This window comes from Lissotriton helveticus, chromosome 2_1, assembly GCF_964261635.1.
Source record: "Lissotriton helveticus chromosome 2_1, aLisHel1.1, whole genome shotgun sequence".
Taxonomy (NCBI): Eukaryota; Metazoa; Chordata; class Amphibia; order Caudata; family Salamandridae; genus Lissotriton; species Lissotriton helveticus.
The window spans coordinates 505,159,696-505,183,450 of record NC_136059.1 but is presented as its reverse complement, the minus strand read 5'-3'; the positions used below and the strand labels follow the sequence as shown (position 1 = coordinate 505,183,450).

Sequence of the window (23,755 nt, the reverse complement as noted above, 5' to 3'; positions counted from 1 at the left end):
TGGAATTATGCAGCGATGGAGGACACAATTATGCAGCAAAAAAAAGGCTGCAGCATAATGCAGTATATTTGTAAATACTTTAATATTTTGACATTTTTACACATGCTTACAGTCTCTGCAAAGATTTTGCCTTATCAGTATCAGTGTAACATTCAAATCCAGCAGTGAGAAAGGTGATCAGTCAACCTTTGCAAAGGGCCGTCCACTTCGCAGAAACACAAATCACATTTTTTAGTAACTTTTGATCCGTTTGAGCTACAAACAATTTATTTGTTAAATTCGTCAAATTATGCAGCAGATTATGCATTTTGCGGCAAATATTGCAGAAGCAGAATTATATAGAAAACATTTGCAAACTAGGATATTTTGCCATTCATGCTTGAACTGCTCTCGTGGAAAAAGGGACGAGAAGTGCTGATGACAGAAACTCCATGGCTTAGAGACATATGGTTTGTGCTTCCACTTTTAAGGGTATTTGGGACATTCTGTGATTTGAAATGAATCCCACTTTGTGAATGTTTTTTAATGTCAATAAATCATATTAAACCTTAACTAATTTGTGTATTCATTGGTTGAATTAAATAACTTAAGCTGTAACTGGGTAGTGAAATGTGTGCATTGAATCACCCTGCAGCCCAGCTTTATTAAGAAAAGAAAATGCAGCAAGTCTACAAACATGGCGTGTGTGTTCAGAGTCACATGAAAGCACACCCCATGTTTGTATGCTTGCTGTATTTCTTTTCGTAATAGAGCGCAGCTGCGGGGTGATTGTGTGCCTTTGTTAAACTTTTCATGTTAATCGCAGCACCAATCATGACCTGCAATTAACATGAAAACTTTAAAAAAGGCTCACAATCACCCTGCAGCACTGCTCTATAACAAAAGAAATGCAGCAAGTCTACGAACACAGCGTGTCCTTTCAAGGGATTCTGAAAGCACACGCCATGTTTGGTGCTGCATTTCTTTTGTTACTAAAGCATAGCTGCAGGGCAGATTGTGTGCTTTTGTCTAAAGTATTCATGTTAATCGCAGCTCATGACGGGTGCTGCAATTAACATGAATACTTAAACAAAAGCACACAATGTGCATAGCAGACGCACTCTAGAAAACAAAAGAAATTGAGCAAGTGCTCCCTCCTTGTTACCACAGGCTGCTTCCTCTGCAACCTGGGAATGCCAGTTTTTTGTGCCGCTCACCTTTTAAAAGCGGTACAAAAGGGGGTGGTGATGGACGGAGCATCTGAACCAAGCAAACACTCACACCCAGTCAACAGATCTGGGTTTAATCCATCACCGTTCTTTAGCCCAATCTGCCACCCCAGTTCGTACATGGCCATATGCAAATCAGTCTGACCCTGTGCCTCATGGGAACAGTCCAGCCCGAACTGCCAAGCCATGCCGACCCTGGACCGGCAACAAGCTTCCTAGGACCGGTTTCTGGCATTACAGCCGTCTTCAGCCAGGCTTGCTTGAATCCAGTGGCAAAGTGAGCAAGGGACTCACGTCTGCGCATACCCTGCCAACTTATGGCGAACAAAGCGGTACAAAAGGGGCGGTGATGGACGGAGCATCTGAACCAATCAAACACTCACACCCAGTCAACAGATCTGGGTTTAATCCATCACCGTTCTTTAGCCCACTCTGCCACCCCAGTTCGGACATGGCCATATGCAAATCAGTCTCACCCTGTGCCTCATGGGAACAGTTCAGCCCGAACTGCCAAGCCATGCCTTCCCTGGACCGGAAACAAGCTTCATAGGACCGGTTTCCGGCATTACAGCCGTCTTCAGCCAGGCTTGCTTGAATTCTACTTTTCATTTACTCTGTTTGTGCTTGTTATTGTATATATCTGTTTCTGCCTAATGGCTGTTGCAGTACACATATTTTAAACTAGAATGACGCTGGTTCAATAAATGCTTATTGAAAACATCCCCACCATTTATTCTGTGTATCTCTCGGAGAGCAAGGGAGCACGAGTGACTAAGGAAAAGTACTTTACTGTTTCCACGATCCCTGAGGGGTTAGGGTTGTCATATTTGATAGTTGCCCGAAATTATTCACTCGTTGGTAAGGTTGGGGGTCTTATAGTGGCACTGTGAACTAGGTGGTCCACAGACAAACATATCCTTTGGGGGTGTCTGGAATCAGTCTGGACACCAAGCCCTTAGTTTATGTTGTCTGAACGCGCAGATCCTATATAGATTTGTAGGAACTACGCAACAGGAACTATGCGTTTAGACAACATAAACTAAGGGTTTGGTGTCCAGACTGATTCCAGACACCCCCAAAGGATGTGGTGTGCGAGGTTTTGCACGTTGGATGAGTAGGGGCTGAGGCCACAGGTGAAGGGGGAAGTGTAGGAAAAATGTCAGGTGGCACAGGAAAATGCCTCTTCGCTGTCGAATGGCAAGACCCTGCAGCAGCACTGGGAGATGCATCTGGTGTTAGGGGCTTGGTGGACTGCCAAGAATTAGTGACGTGAGCTGCACATGACATGAATAGGAGGGGGTCCTGGCACAGGCAGAGTGCAGGCAAGGTGTCAGTGGGCTTACCTTAGGCGTGACCACTGTGTCCACACTGCAGCCTCTATTAAGAAGAAGGAGGGAGTGCAATGTACAGGGCTGAGGCAAGAGCAGTGAAGAAGGAGGGAGGGCAGTGAGGGAGAAGAAGCAGGAAAGAACCCTGTGGAGGGAAAGGAGTACCAAGGGGAGCTGAAGAAAAGGGAGTGGTAAGAGCGGCTGCAAGAGACAAAAGCTGGCAAAGCAGAGGCAAATGGATAAAGAGAGACTCAAAGCAGGTAAAGAGCAGCAGAAGGACCTAAAATAGGGGAAAAAAATCAAAGTGGCAAAGAATGAGTGAGAGAGCAGAAGGTCAAAAGTAGGAAAGAATCGACAGTGAGAGCAAAATCTAAATGTTCAAAAGAGACAAAGAGTGAGAGACCAAGAGTCAAAGTGACAAATAGGGAAGCATAGGAGTGAGTGAGGAAGCAATAAGATAAAAAAACACAAGGTCAAAGTGTAAGAAAGCAAAGAAAGTGGAGGAACAAGTGGGAGAGCAGGGGTGCAAGAGAGTGGAGAGAAAGGCACAGGAGATAGAGGCAAAGAGCCTCGGAACAGCACCAAAGTTGGGTACAAAATGTACATTTTTAACTGTACTCCTGTATGTCATGCTAGTAGGTATTTTAATTGAGGACTACAGTTTTATTTGTAAATCAATCTATTCTGTATGTTTTACTTTTATGGCTTTCTAGTGTCATGGAGGTAGTGTATCTGTTCTGTTGGGTCCCAACATTTCGACCTCTACTGGTGAGTGGTCAGATATACCCCTCGCTCTGTGTATTTACCCTTTAAAGATTGCGTTAATAAGTAATCTAATTGGGAAAAACCCCCGTGTGGTGCAGAAAAGAAGGTGAATTGTTCTGCAAGGGCATTGTGCTCCATCCTGAGGTCCACTAACCCTAGAGTGTCACCAAACATTGTCAGGGCGTCTGACCCTATCTCTCTCCCTGCTTTCGATATCCTGTCTATCTGGGTCCATTACTGCATTCCAGTCCCCACCCAAAACTAACGTTCCCTGTGGGAGCTCTATGAGCAATGAGCTTAAGTCGGGCATTGTCGTAGCATACATTCTGGGTGGTATACAGACTGAACCCTCCCACACCCCTTTAAGGGCCACATATCTGCCCAATTGGTCCGCCATATTGTTCTAGGCACAAAAGCTGTGTTGGCTTTAGCGAGTATCCCCACTACCCAAGACCCTGTGGTAAATCCTGCATGTGCTTGTGATTTGTATCCGAATCTGTCTGACGCTCTACAGGGGCGGCCAATCAAGTGTGTCTCCTGCAGCAGAACTATGTCAGGTGCTTGCCTCTGAATATATTGCATTACCATTGTACGTTTTAATTTGTTGTCTAGCCCATTCATGTTCCAGGTCATGATTCTCACCACTCGTGTACCCGGGGCAAGTTGAGTAATCTGAGTCTGTCTGTATGTGTCATGGGTCTGTGAAGTCATATTTATTTAGTAGTGTCCCTGTTCGTTTCTCTGTTATCTTATTGGACGTGCATTGAGGTGTGTTCCTGACCCTTCCCAGTTACCCCATGTATATCAGATCTGAACATCCGTTGACCAAAGGAGTAACACCTCCTAACATGTGAACTTTAAACCTAACCCCACAGAACCCCCCCTCCCTGCTACCCTGCATGGTGGTACTGAAACCTCCGACCACCCAATCTGTAGAGCGCCTGTCGCCTCAAAACTGACACACCAAACATAAGGGTGGGCTTAATCCAAACATGAGCTCGTCGGCCCACCTGCCTGTCCCTCCCCCGAAGAACTGTTCTGTCTTTTGATTTATCAAACAACTTAGGCATTCTGTGTATTATGGAAAGTTAGCCCACAGTCTTATCTGAGCATCCAGATATCAGCTGGCTTTCCCTCTCCAGAGGTTGGGATTTAGTTTCAGTTCCATGGTCATTCATGAATCTGCTCTGTGTCACACACCGATCCTGCACTGTTTCACTGCCTCTCCTCCATTCTCTCTAGTGACTGGAGAGCCAGTTTGCTGAGATGGTTCAGGGTCGAGGCTCGGCGCCACTTCGGTCCCATTTTCTGACCCTGTGCCGGTGCCTCTAAGTATGCGTCACTGTTTTACCACAGTTCGCCACCCATTCAACCAGTCCCAGGCCTCCTCTGGGGTGGTGACCTTCCACACCTTTACATCGGCACTCACTCGAAGTGTTTATGGAAAGAGCTTGGAGTATTTATTCTTCTTTGCCCAAAGGGCTTTTTTCAACTTCCAGAAAGGTCCGTCTTGCTTGTTGCACTTTTATAGTGAAGTCAGGAAAAAAGGTGACTGCTGTGTTTTCCACTTTGAGCTGTGGGCCACCCCAGGCGACTTGGAGGATCACATCCCTGTCACGATAATTGAAGATACAGGCAATAATTGGTCTCAGAGGGGTCCCTGGTCGTGGCTGTGTGCCTGGGACTCTATGGGCCCTTTCTACTGAGAAATAGTTTGACAGACCTCTTGGTTGAAGCGATTTCAGTATAAGGTCTTCCACTTACAGGTCTACCACTGGGCCCTCTGCCATCTCCGGAACCCCAATATTGCAAACTTTATTACAGCATGAGTAACACTCCTGATCTTCTAGCTTGGCCTCTAGCACTTTGGTTCCAGTGGTGAGCTCTTGTACTTTCTTTTGCAGTGTTTTTGTGTCAGTTACCAGGGTATTCGTGACTTCCTCAATTTCCTTTACTCGGGAGCCCAGGTTTCGCAGTCTGCTCTTAGCAGTGAGACTTCAGATGGCACAGTGTCGACTCTCCCATCGAGATCTGTTCGTACTCCCTGTAGGGCCACCATAACTTCCTGCAATGTGGGCTCTGTGGCCGCCAAGAGAGCGGGTGGCCCCAAGTCTGTTCAGCCTCCTTGTGCCTCACCGCTGATTCTGTAGGGAGTGTGTACTTGTGTAATTTTGTTTGTTGTCCGCCCCGTGATCCCCTGCCCCAGTCATGGCTCTCCTCCACCAGACCTGTGGTCAGGGGCACTCTCTCAAGGGGGGGGGGGGGGCTCAGGCGGACACCCGACAGCGTTCCCCGTTACCTGCCCAGGTAAGTACTTTGTGTCTGGCAGCCTGTGGGGGCTCTCGCCTCTCAGCCCCAATCGACTCCTCTTGCTCTTCACCAGTACGATCGTGCTTATCGCCCAGTCGCAGTGTCCCCGTGATCAGCTTGTGCTCCGGATTCCTCCCAATGTCATATGCCAGTGTCCTGGATCCACTGGTACCCCCGCAGTACAAGTCTATTGGTGTTTCTGTCACACCTCCTCATCTCCCATGTAGGTCTCTCTATTGTTTTTGAATGCAGATTGCTTTGGAGGCATTTGTTTCATCAGACCCAATGCCTTTTGTGTTGGTCTGGCGCACACCGGCAGTTTCTGTCTCCTTACGGCCACAACGTTATGCACTGGGGTGAGTTTTTCTTCAGTTTTAAGTGCAGGTACGCCTTTCTCAGTCCACCCCTTGCCCCGCTTCGTCGGATTTGGGCCTTCCTTCCGTTGGCTTCGGCAGTCACAAAGGCCCGCCCCGGGCCCCTCTGCTCGCTCTCCCACTGGGCTCTCGGGTATTTCCTCCGATTGTTCGATTGGGCAAACCCTGCCCCTCAGCCCACGGCTCAGGTACGAGCTACGCGGGGCCACTGCTCCAGGACCTGCTCTCTTCGCGGCTGGTGCACTGTTGTTACGGGTCAAGCACGACCTGTCAAGGTGTTGTTGGCTCCGGGTCGTGTTGCTGCGTTATTCTTACCTGCTATTTCTCTGGTTACGGATCGGTTTTGGATGGACAGGGGGATTAACAGGGATGGCTCAGCAGAGCTACTCTATTCGGCTGCCATTCTGCATCGCAGCAAGTCACGCCCCCCAAGGTGAATTAGTTTCACACGGCGGGCGAATGTGACAGTAATGTACCTTTTTAAATTCCAGGAAGGAGTCATTCTTCAGCATCTGTTAAGTTATTCTACCCATTTATAAAGCCAGTGACTTGCTATTTGTGGGTAAGCATGGAAAATGGGGCACCCAGCAGATCTGAGTCAGAAATTAACTGTACAGATGATTACCAAGCATGAGTTGATCACAAACTTACTGTAAGACCCCTACTATGGGCAGTACATTGGTGCAATGCCACTCCAGTTTTATGGTCACCGTGATGTTGTTACATAACCTATTGAGCAGTAGTACCCGGAAGTTACAAGCAGTACCCTGATCAAAAAACAACACCCATTCTGCTGCAGTCTTTGGTGTGAATTTATACCTGCATGCTACACCAACGCACTGCAGAAAGGTTGTTAAACTTTTGAAAAACACAGGGGACCCCTACTTATAATGCATTTGCTACATGTAGGGAATAGTAAACATTTGTGAAAACAAGAAATGTAGCAAACAAATTATTTTTTATATGCCATTTCCTATAAGGTGGACTACAAAACTGTACACACAAACATGAAAAAACACATAATATCTAGCTAGTTTGTTGTAAAAATATATGTTCTATTTATTTTTTCATATTTTTATCATTTTATAAATGTATTTGATATCATTTTCAACTTAGAGTAATCAATAACAAATAAAGAAAAACTATACAGAAAAAACCACACAAATCAATATCAAATGACTAGTTGGTACTAGGACTATTGACGTTGGCAGTGCGGTGAGTTGGAACACTACGCGCGGTTCGGCCACAGCCTTCATCAGGAGACCGTCATTTTCCACCAAACAAAAAGAAGAAACAACTAAAAAAATACAAACAATATGTCAAAAAGGTTTTTAAACTGTGTACACTCTAATCATATCAAATATATCATACAATTAAAAACCACCTGTAGACATGGTCAAATCTTTTAAACAACAACATAAAAGTTATAAATCTTTTTTTCTGACAACAGCTAAATTAATCCTGGTCCATATTAAGATTGATACTCATTTTTAGGACTAGTCATTCGTTTATAACATGATTCCTTTATCTGTAGACAGTACAGATTTAGTGATGTTTCATATTTACACTTTTCCAATACAAAAAGAGAATTTCTAATAACTTTCATGCACATAAAAAACATAACAGAAAACCATCGTTATTCAGAGCATCCGGACAGTTAGCCCTGAACAGAAAAATGCTAGAAGGGATAGACAGACGAAGGAAAAATGAAAAGGCAATAGTCATAGTGAATTAATCCCTATTTACTTCGCTTATTTATTCTATATATTTTGGGAGAGGAATGTTTATATTTGTGTAAAATATACATATTCAAACTTGCAAAATATGGGGGTAGTACAGGTCCACACATCGCCTCGCAAAACCATATTCGTTTGTACCAAGAGATAGTTTAGCTGTACATCGTTAAAGCACAAGGATGCCCTACACAAACAGTAGAAAATGACATGCATAAACTTACTTGTATTTTGCATCAAAGGCGTACAGATTTGTAAAAGGATATAGAATATAATATTCGGAGTGCGAGGGCTTCTTCTTCTATTCGCTTGATCTGACTACATGAAATATCTAGAAAAAATATATATATCATCCTAATTAGCAATCTATTTATATGCCTAGTTTACGCATTTAATCTATTACATAGTTTATTAGGAGATGGAGGGATTTACCAGTGCGATGTTTCTTTGCCCTCAGGTAAACATTTAATTACCAGGTCGAATAGTTACGTGTCCAGATTTTTTCCCCCGACTTATTGCTAACAAGGTTGATTTCCTAAATAGAAGTGACATAAAGAACTGTCAACCCAGATGGTGTAGAAAAGTGTCTTTATCAAGAAACATAAGACCAAAAATAGGGCAAGGGCATCCACAGCGGATTGATCTGGATATATACCTGAGATATCTAGAAGATATAATCCAAAGTCACTGGTATTTTTCGATGCGATAAATCAAGCAGATTAAAACAATATTCGGTGATCAAATGATGTATTTGAAAACCTATATGGATGACAGACATGAAAAAATACCGATGTTAGAATAAACTGGTATTACATAGATGTTGTCGTAAATAAACAAGCAACAATGCCCAATTACCTGATGCTAAAAAATAGTCTACGCTGAAACGGAGCTCCCTCTAGGGGTTGATTAAAGAAACATCTTTATAAGATATGGCTATCTTCTGTATCATAGGGCTCTAAATATCAAACAATAGAAAAAGAGACTGAGTATTTTCGAAAAAAGCGTTAAAACGACTACGTTTGAGAGAAAGCTGATGTCAGTGCTCTTACCTACGAATAAAATACAAAGTTCGATGTAGTCGGGATTCTGTGTAAGGGACGCCGCCATCCGCGTGCGAAAGAGGATGCGGGCAGCAATGCAAAAACACGCTATTTATACACGTTCGTAGATGAACTGATTGAATAATTGAATCCCGGTGTGAATCAAAATTCAAATTTATTTAGTCGCCTTTGTTATTGCGTAGGACAATGCGTCCGATATACCAGGGGAATCGGCACACAGGAAAAGAAGGACTATTAGTAGTTCTTCGTAGTTTTTATATGTCAATATTTTTACTTAGCCTAAAGATAAAGTTGTTAACTTATCTAAACTCCATATATATATCTACGTCCATTTAGAAGTAATTATTATATCTCCGATGACAGGGCTCTTAGGTTGATCAGTGAGTAATAAATAGTGATTGTCTTTGATACAAAAGACGGACTAGGGATTATAAACGCCATATTGGAATTAGTGAAGAAAAACAATGCATTACCAATAGAATACAGACTATGTAAATAGATAGCAAAAGAAGACTTAGTCAAGGGAACTAAATCTTCATTTTGTTTAAAAGATGGAAAGAGTAGATTTTTCAAGATTAGAGACTAAAGTATAATTGCCATAATAGATAAAGAAATAATCAAAAAAATCTAAAAAATGGATATGAAGAGTGGATGCGTATATATAGTAAATATATGGAACATTTTGAACGTAAATGTTCATACTATACAAAACGGTCAATGAAAAGGAGCCAAATATTAATCACCAATCTTACATTAATTCTCTGAATCTCAAACAAAAAAAAAAGAGATGGAGACGCAGGTATTAAATAACTGCCTGTTCCCATGGAATATCTGAGTTTAATCCATTCTTTACTGTATCCAAAACAAATATCCAATAAACTTCTCGTTTTTTTTCGGATTTTGTCTGGGCAGAGTCCTTCTCTGGTTTGTATATTTTCTAAAACAAACCACTGTAATTCTTCAGGTAAGTGACCATTTTCAATGAAATGAGACACTATGGGAGGATTTATTTTTTGAGTCCCTATAGCAGATTTGTGTTCCGTGACTCTTTTACTAATGGCACGTGAAGTTTCACCTACATATCCCTTGTTACAGGGACAAATAAGTAGGTAAACTACGTTCTGTGTCTTACAATTAGTCATGGATGTACACCTAATTTTTACATTGTTGAATGTCAGATCACTGCCTTCTTTTGCTTGTGGACATGTTTTACACGTGCCACATTTGTAATTTCCAAATACAGGGTTAATTCCTGTGATACTCCTCTGTAAAAAGTTCGTAGGGCCTGGCATTCTGGACCTTACCACTAAATCTTTTATGTTTTTATTCCTTCTATAAGCAAAAAGCGGCTTAGGGATAGATTCTTGGTCAGATCTATTTACATTAAGCAAATGCCAGTTGGAGTAGATAATCTGGCGTATTCAACAATGAATGTCTAGTCACAAAGACTAAATGAACGTCATTTTTTGATTGATTACCCTGAAGAAGATGTTGGTGATCAAAAAATCTAGCCCGTTCGAAAGATTCACGAACAAGTCTATGAGGATAACCACGTTCCTCGAATTTCTCTTTCATAGATATAGCTCGCTCATCAAAATCTTTAAGCTTCGTACAGTTACGTCGCAGTCTTAAAAATTGACTAAACGGAATACTGTTTTTCTGAGTGGATGGATGAAAGCTTTGATAATGAAATAACCTCTTTACGGGAGGTCGGTTTCACATATAGGTCTGTGTAAAGATGGCCTTGATCATGTTTAATTTTGATATCGAGAAATTCCATTCCTTCATTACTGATGTGGGATGCAAACCTAAGATTAATGTCACAAGCATTAAGCCAATATATAAATTCACTTAACATGTCTTCATTACCATCCCAAACAAAAATCACATCATCAATATAATGTGACCAATAAAAAATGGATTCAAAAAAAGAAGCTATCTCATTGAAAATATGAATATGTTCGAAATGTGCAACATAAATATTAGCAATGGTGGGTGCACAAGACGCGCCCTTACTAACCCCTTTGATTTGTCTGTAGAGCGTCCCTCTAAACTCAAAGATGTTATCTTCTAAGACTATCCTGAGACATGCGAAGATGAAGTTGACATTGCAGTCAATCTCAAAGGTGTCAATAAACCATTGAGTTGCAATTATGGCACCATCATAAGGAATGTTTGTATATAGGCTTTCGACAGCTAGTGTCACTAGCCATTGTCTGTTTTGTTGAAAAGGCGTCCTTTCAAGTTGGTTTATAATATGTCCTGTATCTTTTACATACCCCGGTATAGCGGATATGTGTGGCCTTAGGATTGCGTCCAGATACTTTGATACAGGCTCTGTTACACTACCTATGGTGGTCACGATGGGACGAAAAGGAGGGTCAACTTCATTTTTATGTACTTTCGGGAGGCCGTATAGGCTTGCCATTCTTGGGTTGTCAATATTCATATAATCAAATTCTTTATTACAAATGTCTCCATCCCTTAGTGCTTTGGAGGTCAATTTAAGTATTTTCTGTTTAATCCTAGTAGTTGTATCTTTAGTGATTTTAGAGTAAAAAGTGGTATCACTTAACATTTCCTCAATCTTCTCTATATACACAGAAGTTTCTAGAATAGCGATTCCTCCCCCTTTATCACATCCTTTGATAGTGGTTACTGTAGACTCTTTCAATTCTTTTAAAGCTTCATACTCTTTGGTAGTAATATTAAACGGAGTATTAGGTATGTATTTAGTAGCTATTTCAAGTTTTTTAGTAACCACTTGCTCGAAAATACGGATTTCAGGTGATACTTGGTCTAGGGTAGGAGTAAAGACTGATTTTGGTGCAAGACCAGATTTGTTTATTTCTAGCATATTGTTGTTGTCAATATTAGAGAAGAAATTCTTCAGCCGTATTTTTCTGAAGAATGCCATCAAATCATTAAAGAGTTCGAACTTATTAAGTCCTGAATGAGGCACATAAGTTAAGCCTTTAGATAGTAATGAATAAACCGCACTATTGGTCTCATGTTTACTAAGATTGAAAATTGGTATAGTTTTCATTCCCTCCAATAACGGGCATTCCGTGTTTCCAAGTATCTGTTCTGATTGAAAGGTTGATGTTCCTGGAATTGAGGTTGGTATTGAGGTTGGTATTGGGGTTGGTAGTGTGGTTGATATTGACCACGGGGCTGATATGTCTGGCGAGGTTGATACTGAGATTGGTACTGGGATCTGTACTGTGGCCGGTATTGTGACGCCAGTTCCCTCGATTCTGTTGGCGCCTTCCTAAAAAAGATCTAGATTTTTGATTATACCTATTGCCTTGGTTTTTATATATTTTATATGATTAGAGTGTACACAGTTTAAAAACCTTTTTGACATATTGTTTGTATTTTTTTAGTTGTTTCTTCTTTTTGTTTGGTGGAAAATGACGGTCTCCTGATGAAGGCTGTGGCCGAAACGCGCGTAGTGTTCCAACTCACCGCACTGCCAACGTCAATAGTTCTAGTACCAACTAGTCATTTGATGATGATTTTTGTGTTTTTTTCTGTATAGTCTTTCTTTATTTGTTATGGATTACTCTAAGTTGAAAATGATATCAAATACATTTATAAAATGATAAAAATATGAACAAATAAATAGAACATGTATTTTTACAACAAACTAGCTAGATATTATGTGTTTTTTCATGTTTGTGTGTACAGTTTTGTAGTCCACCTCATAGGAAATGGCATATAAAAAATAATTTGTTTGCTACATTTCTTTTTTTCAGAAAGGTTGTTAAACAGCATCAAATACAGCGGACTGGTCCAGCTATCCATAGCTGTCCATGTTATCCATGGGTGACAACGCCATCTATGTCGATGTTCATGTTTGAGTAGTCCCAGATAGAGGTGAGGGCAGATTTGTCACCTCTCCCATTACACTAGCCCGTTTGGAGCCTTGATTGTTTTCACCCATGAATTTAAAGAGATGAATGAAGGCTGCTATTTGAATAAGTTTTCCTTATAATGGACCATTGGAGAACTGTTTGTTGTTCGCTAGGTCTAATGTTCAAGCTTCTTGTTAGTTATTGGCCTTATGTATGAGGTCGTGAGAAGATATGCAATTGAACAGGTTGCGTTTGCATTTAAAGGCTTATGAAAGACAAGATGTCAACTTTTTCGCCATAGGCCTTGAACAGTTCCTTGGGAGGAGGAGAGCTGCCTGATATATTTTAGCACAGTTCATATTCAGTTTGATAGGTTTAACATATTAATGTCACTATATCTCATGTTCATTTCGATGAATGTCCTAATAATAAATGTATTTTTCTTATTTATTTGTCCATGTTTTATATTCACTTTAAGTTTGATTCATTTCAGGTTTTATCAGATCTATTCAATGTGACATTTGTTTCAAAGCATGAAATTCTTTTAATACATGCCATGTATTTCAACATGGGCTATGATAATTACAAAATCAAACGTCATTTCCTCTTGTAATGTTAATTTCAACATGTTATATTCTTTTCAACATGTTCTTATATTAATTTTAGACTTTATTAAATTCATCATTTTAATTTCAATGTAGGTTGAATTGATTAGAGCATGTCATTCTTTTTGGGATATCTGTGTCACGTTATTTTTAATGCATACCTTATTCATTCCATTGCTTACTCTATTTCTTTACGGCGACGGCCATATTCATTTCATTGTGGTTATCTATCTCATTAAACGAGTATCATATCCATTCCGTGGTCATACTGGGTTTGATGCATGCTTTATTTACTCTGTTGAATATATAGTTTCTATGTACCTGATTACGTTGTCATTTGGAAACTGTATCGAACAAATCAGTTCTGGACTGGTTTTCAAATGAATTGGGTCCTGTGAGTCCGGACGACCGATTACGATGCTTCCCGACATTGTTCGGTTGGACTCGCATTGCCTTCAAAGGGAGCTTGTTTTCCGAACGCGAACACAGGCTCCCATTGACAAGAGGGGTGGTTGGGGAAAACCTTGCACCCTGTGGAGGGCACCCCATGGTGCCTGCCACATTGTGCATGGTTGGGAATTGGGATCCCTTGGGTACCCCCACAGGCTACATGTGTACGCCTCCGGGTAAAAGGGGGCCCGCAACGGGCCTCCAGAGACCAATTCTGAAAGCTGTTTCATCTCAGGCAAACCAAATTGGAACGGCTGTCCGAAACGGTCATCGTAATCGCTCGTCCGGAAACCATGTTCATAGAGCTGTACGATTCGGATCCAAAAGACTCGGACTGTTCCAATGCCTTTCGGAACCAAATTTGGACTGCTCGAACAGTTTCTGGGCATCGTAATTGGTTGTTGGGAAATCTGGACGATTCGGTCGGGAACAAGGGTTCCACATCGGATTCTGCAATACCGAATCCCATCCAGAGCCCTTCCTAATGACATCATAATCAGTCAGACTCAATGTGTTAAATTTACTTCTAGTGTATGCTTTGTCTCCAATGCACTGCAGGAAGCGTTAATCTGCAACTTTTATATGCATAATGTCCTATAAAAAAATCACAATGAATATCTTTTAATTTAGAACTGACCTTTTGTTTTGCATTTAAAAAAGATTTGGGCAAAATTGAATAATGCCATTGAGCTACTTTCTCTTAGTGTGTTATATTTAGAGGCAATTTTGATTTCCATAAATGCATGTAAAGTAATTCAATTAGAAACACTATGTTAAACCTTTGTTATATTTGGTAGAAAAAACTGAACAATATATTATTATCCCAAGGTACTCTTCGTTCAGATCGTGTACATCCAGCTGGAAATTTTACATTGCATGATCTTATGAGTATCCTTCCGCTTGTGGATCCAGTCCTGGTAGTCAAAATAAGAGGAGATGTCCTATTGAAAGCTCTGGAAAATGGAGTCTGTCAGTTCCCAGCTCTTGATGGAAGGTATGTTATTTTTCTCCTCCAGAAAAATCGGATCACAGTGTAAAACAGAGATCTATATTAAAACACTTCATCCCCGGGCAATTTTATAACATTATCTACTTTTCTCCACTGCAACAAAATTTATTGTAATGCACCTTGAAGGTTGAGGAACTCTAATCAGGCAAGGTGTTTGTTTACGCCCTTCTCATCTATTCTGAAGACAGAATAATGACCGCTTTGGTGTTGCAACGTTATCATAACGTAATGGCTAATTTCAGTACTTCTGGGATGGATGGATGATGAAAATTAAATTTTTGTGTCCATATTGCCACTTCATTTCCAAAATCTTTTAACTCTCACTGGCAAGGAAATCAACTAGAAAAAGAAGAACAAATTCACTGAGGCCATGGGTTTGATCCATTCTCTGATAAAATCACGTCTACGAAGCTAGGTTAATCAAATTCTAAATTATACATGTAAATCTTTAAATATGTCTCCGAGCATTTTTTCGTCTATCCATCGATACATCTATCCCTCAATTCCATCCTGTTGTAAAGTAGAAAGCCTAACTAAGGACTGCAATAGGCATGGGGGTTGATTGAGCCTGGAGGAGCGCAGTGGGTGCTACTTGTCAAAAGGTAATACATACCTTGTTAGAACATGAAATATTCAATGGAGTAAAATCAGGCTTTCCTCCAAGGCCTTTTATTCTATCTAATTTGGAGAAGTGTTTGGGGACATACTATATTCTCAGACAATAGTTTTATTGCTCTGCCATAATCTTTTTTCGGTGAATCCATGATCTTATTGGCATCAGAATTCTGGAATTGTTGGTCATTGCATGTTGCTACACTCCTGCATTATGAGGATTGTATTGGATTGTATTAATGGACTTTTGAGCTTAAAAATTTCATTGAAATTATAAACATTACAATAATTCTCCTCATCAGGTGGCGACTCTAGATAATTGGATTAACATGTCATTCAAAGTGGGGATATCGTCTATTTATGAGATTCTCAAGTAGGAATCTGTAAAAGTTGCTGATGTTAAAGAAGACAACGAGTCATCAGAATGGGAGAATACTGTGGAAGATCTTTATGGAGACGCCCTTTGCCTACATCATACATAGGTTAATTGAAATCTGAATCCCTGTTAGTACTATCAAAGGGGCGTCTCGGATGTACCCTTACTTATAGAAAGCAGATGTATGTAATAAAACTTGCACTGGTGTTGGAGCAGGAGTCACGGCAACATGTTGTAAATCCTCTTATACCGACTATTCGGCAGGTATATTGAAACATGGAGATCTAATAGGTTCTAGAGATTCAATATGTGATGGTGAAAGCCTTAGACTCATCCTGGGAGTCTGTTCAGCAGAGCTTTGGCGACTTTGCATTACTTGTTGGAGGTTTAAGCTTGTGTCATGCCATCAATATCAATAATTATGCTGTCTTTGATGGCAAGCATGTTAGCACCATTCCTTTTACTGAATCCAAGGCCCTAGATTGACAGGAATGTTGATGATTAGGACAATGTTTTTTACCTTTTTTCAATTTTCTCTCCCTTGATCTCCCTCCATAGAAGCTGTGAGCGGAGCAGGAGCAAAACAGTAACACTGGAAGCTTCCTTGGAGGTATTAACTGTGTACTTTTTTTCCTTGGTCCTTCCAAATTCCCCCGCAGTCTGGTACCTTTTCTTTTTTATCAAAATTCACACATTTTGAAAGAATGTGAGACCACACAGACCTTATGAGGGTCTGTAACAGCTTTGTCAACGGACTTCTGCTTTAAATGTGAGCATCGGAGCAGAAAGGAGGGAGAAATCAGGCATCAGTAGTCATGAAGGAGTTAATCTAGTTGAGGATAGTGCCCTGAATGCCTGTCAATTCCATACTCCAAAGGAGCGTGGATGACGAACCATATCAAAGCCAGTAGACACACCAAAAAGCAGGAGTGCTGCTACTCTCTCAAATTTGCAGTACCTTGATGTCGCCATGTATTGAGATTAACACTGATTCTCAGTTCTTAAATGGACAGGATACTGTTTGGATGCCAGAGATCAAATTATTCTGTTAATAATGATGATAATTGAATGTAGACAGTTCTTTGAGTCACTGTGCCTAAAGGAGAGCTATTCCAGATTGGCTGGGACTATTGGGTCAGAGCCTTTTTTGTTTTTGTTAAGAAATAGCTTGATGTATGTAGTTTTAAATTCTTCTTGGAACTTGCCAGACTCCAGCGATGGGTTGATAGCTGTGGCTGGGATAGCAGCTTACTGGGTTCTGACTGTGATCTCCAAGCACCACAGTCTTAGGTGAGATTTGTGAAGTCATCAGTAAATGCTGGTTTGAAGGATAGCCTAAGGGAGGCATGGTTCCCAAACATTGGATCTTTCATACGTTGCATGCTGGAATCCTTCCCCGTTGTCAGGCTGGTTATCCCTGGTAATCTCAACTACCAGTAAACAGTTTTAAAATGGCCATTGGTCTCAACAACCATGTTTGTTTAGTAGCATATCCAACTAATTTGAAACAACCCAAGCTTCAGCTAATGAGGTGCAAGTGCCAGCTCTCCTACTTCTCCCAGAGGCCACCATTGCTCAGATATTTACTGACACCCAAGGCATGGAACGAATTACCATTGTCCCTGAGATCGGCCCCTTGTCTTCTTACCTTCAGAAAGGACTTGAAGACATGGCTTTTTAGGTAATAGTCCCTTTATTCCTTCTCTTCTCTGTTGTGTGGTTGCTTTTTATGCTGTTCCTTTCTTTGCCAAAGCGCCGGGATGCTCCTCTGGAGTTGCCGTGCGTTATAAAAGAATTAAAGTAACATAACATAACATAACATTGTTAGATTTGGGGGTTTCTCGTTGGCACAGGTAGGTACTTGTGACAAATAGGGACCCTTGCATCTAGTCAGGGTAAGGGGGACAGTTGTGCCCTATGAAGGTATACACCAGGAGCCAGGATGTATATTAAGTCTGCTTTTTTATCTCTCAGTCCAAGTTACATTTGTTTTGACTTCAGCGAGCCTAGTGTGGTACCAGCCCCACCAGGAGCAGCCTGCCTAGCTGCTCAGCCCTTCTCTAACTGCCAACACTCATCCACTCAGACACCCAGGCATTCCACGCATCACAGGCACACCAACATTCCATGACCAACTCACACTCTGGCTGAGCAGCTAGGAGCAGCAGGGCTCGAATTCAAGTAATAACAACTAAGTAGGGTATAACATTCATTGGCACACAGTGTACGTGTGCTGATGATGAGTCCATCTCGTCATGGGCCCCATCCTCAGGGAAGCGTTGGCGCACCCCCCGCAGATGTCCGATTTCGCCCCCACAAAGGGGAATGGCAGCGGAAGAGCTTCCGCTGCCACCCCCGACCCCCCATGGGAATCCCATGACGTCAGCACCCACAGCACGCATTGACGTCCTCAGGGAGTCCCCGACGCTCGGGAAGCCATTTGCTTCCTGAGCGTCGTGGAGTCAGGTAGGTGTCTTCGTTCCTGGGGGGGTTTTGGGGCCGCAAGAAGGCATCAGGGGAGAGGAAAGAGATTTTCCTCTCCCCTGATGTCTCTTTGCAGGGCATTTCTGCCTCACGATCGCGCACAGCGTCGCGATCGTGCGGCGGAAATGCCCCCACTAGCACCAGGGATTTAATTTTAGAATGTAGGAAGCGACCCCTTGGGCAAGGGTCGCTTCCAGGTGGGGGCCAAGTTAATTTTTTATTTTCTGCCCTCTCTGGGGGCAAATCAGCCTGTTTTGGCCCCAGGGGGGGGCAGAAAATCACCACTAGCACCAGGGATATTTATGGGGGCATTTTTTATGCAATGGAAGCGACCCCTTGGGCAAGGGTCGCTTCCATGTGGGGGCCATATTATAATTTGATTTTCTGCCCCCCCCGGGGGCAAATTGGCCTGTTTTTTGGCCGTTTTGCCCCCAGGGTCGGCAGAAAATCGCCACTAGCACCAGGGATTTCATTTTAGAAAGTAGGAAACGACCCCTTGGGCAAGGGTCGCTTCCAGGTGGGGGCCAAATTTAGATTTTGATTTTCTGCCCCCCCCTCCCCCCTGGGGACAAATCGGCCCATTTTTTCAGCCGTTTTGCACCGGGGGGGGGCAGAAAAACACTACGAGGCACCAGGGATTTTTTTTTGACAATTTCAATAGAATAGAAGCGACCCCTTGGGCAAGGGTCGCTTGCAGGTGGGGGCCCATATATATATTTTGATTTTCTGCCCCCCCCTGAGGGGAAATAGGCCTGTTTTCTTTGTTGTTTTGCCCCCAGGGGGGGGGGGGCAGAAAATGCCACTAGGCATCAGGGATTGTTTAGGGGCCATTATGTTTGTAATGGAAGTGACCCCTTGGGCAAGGGTTGCTTCCTAGAGGGGACATTTTTTAGGAATGTTTTTCTGCTCCCCCCTGGGTGCGAATCTGCCCATTTGTTTGGCTGTTTATTGGCCTTTCTGGCCCACTAGTCCCTAGGGATTGTGTTTTGTAGTGTGTGGAAGTGAGCCCTTGGGCAAGGTTCGCTTCCAAAGGTGGTTATATTTTTGAATGTTTTTTTCTACCCGCCCCCCTTGGTGCCAGTCGGTCTTATTTTGTCCTTACTGCCCCCCGGTGAGGGGGTACAGTAAGGACAAAAAGAAGCTCGACTGGCACCAATGGGGGCGGGCAGAAAAAAACATCCAAAAATATAACCAGTGTTTTGGTGGAAAACCTCACCTAATCCCCATTGGTCTCAGCCCTATTTGAAGGCCCATCTGGCCGAATGTCCATTTGGGTAGCGACATTGTGTGTTATAATTTTAATTGTTATATTGTTTGTGAAATGTAATAGTAATTTTTTTATTTCTCTTTTTCATTCTAGTTCAAGGCTTTTGCTGTTTGGATTGTTGAAGGTTGCGGTTTTGTTATTGCTAGTTTTACAGCTTGTGTAGTTGCATGTGCTTGGTAAGTGAATGTATTTTGTACTATTTACTCTATAGTAGTTTAAATTCCCTAGATGAATGTGTTTTTGTAAATGGTGTAGTAATAGCAGTTTGTTTGGCTTCTGTGTTTTGATTGTCAAAATCTTTTTTGCATTAGTGCTTGATATGTACTTTGTTGTCTAAAGTGTAATTGTTTTTTTTTCTTTCTAGTGGGATATCATTGCTTTTTGCTGTGTCTCTGCAGAGTAGTTGCTGGTGAGTGTAGCTATCTTTGGTAAGAGTTATATTGTTTTGGAGTGTATAGATCTTTGTGTTAAAGCCTTACCTTGTTTGCTACTTACTTTGCACAGTGTTGGTTGTTGTTAACTTGTTTGTGCAGTCTCCTTTTTTAGTAAGGATAATGGCTAGCCACAGGATTACTGCTCAGCAGGTTGTTGGTATGCTTTTTGAGTCTTCCTCTGACCTTGGTTCTCAGACTGACACCGATTCTGAGGCAGAGGTAGGAGGGGAAGATTCAGGCAGTGAGTTTTCTCTTCACATGGAATCATCGGATGATGAAGCTTCTTCTAGTGCTGATGAAGTACCTATGTTAGAGGAGGACATTGATGTGCCGGTAGTGCGCCAAGGGGCATCTGGGCTGCAGCCTAGGGCTGCAAGGTTTCCCTTTGGTGTACGTCGGCAAGAGGCATCTGGGCTGCAGGCTGCGGCTACAAGGCTTCACGTTGCTGTGGTGCGGCAAGAGGCATCTGGTGCTGCTAGGCTTCCTGTTGGTGTAGTGCGGCAAGAGGCATCTGGGGCTGCTAGGCTTCCCGTTGGTGTAGTGCGGCAAGAGACATCTGAGGCTGCTAGGTTTCACGTTGGTGTAGTGCAGCAAGAAGCATCTGAGGCTGCTAGGCTTCCCGTTGGTGTAGTGCCGCAAGAGGCATCTGGGGCTGCTAGGTTTCCCGTTGGTGTTGTGCAGCAAGAAGCATCTGAGGCTGCTAGGCTTTCCGTTGGTGTTGTGCGGCAAGAGGCATCTGGGCTGCATGCTGGGGCTGCTGCACTTCCTGTTGATAGTGTTGGCCTCAGGGTTGCTCCAGGCATGGTGCAGCCGGCATTGCCAGACTTTACTGGTGTTCCAGGGTGTAGAGTGACTACTGAGAATTTTTTGCCAACACATTTTTTCAGTTGTTTAGGGACGATGTGTTTTTGGCAGAGATTGTAGAGCAGACTAATTTGTATGCAGAACAGTTTTTGAGGGACAACAGTGCCAGCCTTAAGCCCCATTCTAGAGCTACCCGGTGGACTCCCAAAAATCTTGAAGAGATGAAGAAGTTTTTGGGATTAACTTTTTTGATGGGCTTGCTAAGGAAGCCATCAATGTCTTCATATTGGTCCACTAGTCCCTTGATGGCAACGGCTATATTTCCAGCAGTCATGAGTCGTGATCGGTATTTGCTTCTGCTTCGGATGATGTATTTTGTCGATAATGGTTTAGCGTTGCCACGAGATCACCCTGATTGTGACCGTCTGTTTAAGATTCGGCCTGTCCTTGATCACTTTGTTGATCGTTTTTCTGAGATCTATGCTCCTGGTAAAGAAATAGCAGTGGATGAGTCTTTGGTGTTGTTCAAGGGCCGCTTGGTTTTTAGGCAATACATTCCTAGTAAGAGGGCATGCTATGGAATTAAACTGTATATGCTGTGTGACAGTGGGACTGGATATGTCCCTAATTTCAGGGTGTACACCGGTAAGGAGTCCAGCATTAACCCCCCTGGTTGTCCTTCCACTTTTGGAGTGACTGAGAAAATTGTGTCAGAACTAGGTAGAGGATTATTTAACAAGGGCCACCATTTATATGTAGATAACTTCTACACTGGTGTGCGGTTGTTTAAGGAATTGGCCAAAGTGGGCACTGTTGCTTGTGGCACATTGCGCTGTAACCGTAAAGGTTTTTCAAAAGAACTTGTTTGCCAAAGGCTTGTGCGGGGACAGTGTAGTGCGTTGCGATGTGAGGAGCTTCTAGCTGTGAAGTTTTCAGACAGGAGAGATGTGTACATGCTGACTACCATCCATGATGAAAGCACTGCACCTGTGACTGTTTGGGGGTCAGGCTGCTGAAGTGCGCAAACCTGTGTGCATTTTAGACTATAATAGGCACATGGGTGGTGTTGACAGAGTAGATCAGAGGTTGGAACCTTATGCTGCTCTTCGTAAGGCTTACATTTGGTATAAGAAGTTGGCTATTCATCTTTTCCACTTAGCAACCTTTAATGCTTTTGTTGTGTTCCAGAATTCTTGTCCTGAGTCAAAGATGCCTTTTGTTAAGTTTCAGGAGTCTACAATAGGCAGCCTTGTTCTAGTGGAACAGGAAAGTCTTCCTAGAGTTCGAGTGGTGGAGGATGTGGCTAGACTGAAAGATCGCCACTTTCCTGAATACATTCCTTCCTCAACCTCAAAAGATTTTCCCACTAGGAGATGTAGAGTCTCTTGGCGAAGAGGCGTGCGGAGGGAGACTCGTATGTACTGCCCGACTGTCCTTCTAAACCTGGTTTGTGTGCGTCAGCTTGTTTTAAATCGTACCACACGCATAAGAATTTTTGGGAGTATCCATGAGTGGTAAAGTGAACTGCCTGGTCTGTATTGTTTAATATTTTGTATTATGTTTCAAGGTTGGCATTAGTGCAATTTATTTAGTTTCATATTTTGTGTTAGTAGATTTGTATGTATTTGTAATTGATTTGTGTGTTTTTCCTAAATTGAGGTGGTGTGTGCTGGCTGGTGCTTGGAAGGTGGTGTGCGTGGACTGGCGCTTGGCTGGCGGTGTGGGTGGATTGTGGCTTGGCTGGCGGTGTGCGTGGACTGGCGCTTGGCTGGCCATGTGCGTGAACTGGCACATGGCTGGCGGTGTGCTTGGACTGGCGCTTGGCTGGCGGTGTCCGTGGACTGGCGCTTGGCTGATGGTGTGCGTGGACTGACACTTGGCTGGCGGTGTGCGTGGAATGGCACTTGGCTGGTGGTGTGCGTGGAATGGCCCTTGGCTGGCGGTGTGTGTGGACTGGCGCTTGGGTGGCCAGTGTGCATGGACTGGGGCTTGGCTGGTGGTATGCGTGGACTGACACTTGGCTGGCGGTGTGCGTGGAATGGCACTTGGCTGGCGGTGTGTGTGGAATGACCCTTGGCTGGCGGCGTGCGTGAACTGGCGCTTGGGTGGCGGAGTGCATGGTTTGGTGATTAGCTGGCAATGTTCGTGGACTGGCACTTGGCTGGCGGTGTGTGTGGACTGGCGCTTGGCTGGCAGTGTGCGTGGACTGGTGCTTGGCTGGCGGAGTGCAAGGATTGGTGCTTGGCTGGCAGTGTGCGTGGACTGGCGCTTGGCTGGGGGAGTGTAAGGATTGGTGCTTGGCTGGCGATGTGCGTGGACTGGCGCTTGGCTGGCAGAGTGTGTGTATTGGTGCTTGGCTGGCGGAGTGTGTGGATTGGTGCTTGGCTGGCGGTGTGTGTGGATTGGTGCTTGGCTGGCGGTGTGTGTGGACTGGTGCTTGGATGGTGGTGTGGGTGGACTGGCGCTCAGCTGGCGGTGTGTGAGTAGTTACTTTCTGTTGGTCACTACACACACTGCTAGCTGAGCACCACTCCACGCAGTCCATCATTTTGTGTAGTTGATGTGTCAGGAAATGTGGGCGTGTGAAAGTGATGGACCCTTGAATGGCGCTGTCTGCTGGTGTGAGTGTTGTAATGTGATGGGCCAGCGGCTGGCGGTGTGAATGTTTTGTATGTGTCACATGTATGAAAGGTGTATGAATGGCCTGTAAAGAGGTTGGTGGCTTGACGTGGCTTTACAGCTCACGAGCTGTGAGTCAATGGTTCAGTTTCTTGTCCTTTGAATTATTAACAGTGCATTTATTTTTTGTGAAATGACTTGCTAATACAATTGTACATACTGAATCATCACTCACCCTCATGCCAAATCCAACCAATATGTGTGTGTGCTTGAGGATTAGATGGCTGTGCTTTATTAGTTGTCTTTTTCTCTTTCTGAAGCAGGGTGTACCTTGTCCCTTTTTTGTGAATGTTGTAATGTGTTGGTTTGGTGCCTGGTGGTGTGAATGGTCTTGTGTGTATCAGGTATGAAAGATGCGTGAATGGCCTGTAAAGCTGTTGGTGCCTTGTCGTGGCTTTA

At 43.1% G+C, this 23,755-nt stretch overlaps 1 protein-coding gene across 2 annotated transcripts in view; it reads left to right on the top strand.

The window, feature by feature from the left end:
• Nucleotides 1–23,755, top strand: part of LOC144818091 (mannosylglucosyl-3-phosphoglycerate phosphatase-like) — a 799,862-nt gene that overhangs the window by 424,508 nt on the left and 351,599 nt on the right. For both annotated transcript variants that reach the window (XM_078675141.1, XM_078675142.1), the window contains exon 5: nt 14,520–14,685. In XM_078675141.1, coding sequence (XP_078531267.1) covers nt 14,520–14,685 — 166 coding nt within the window. The remainder of the gene's footprint in view (nt 1–14,519; nt 14,686–23,755) is intronic.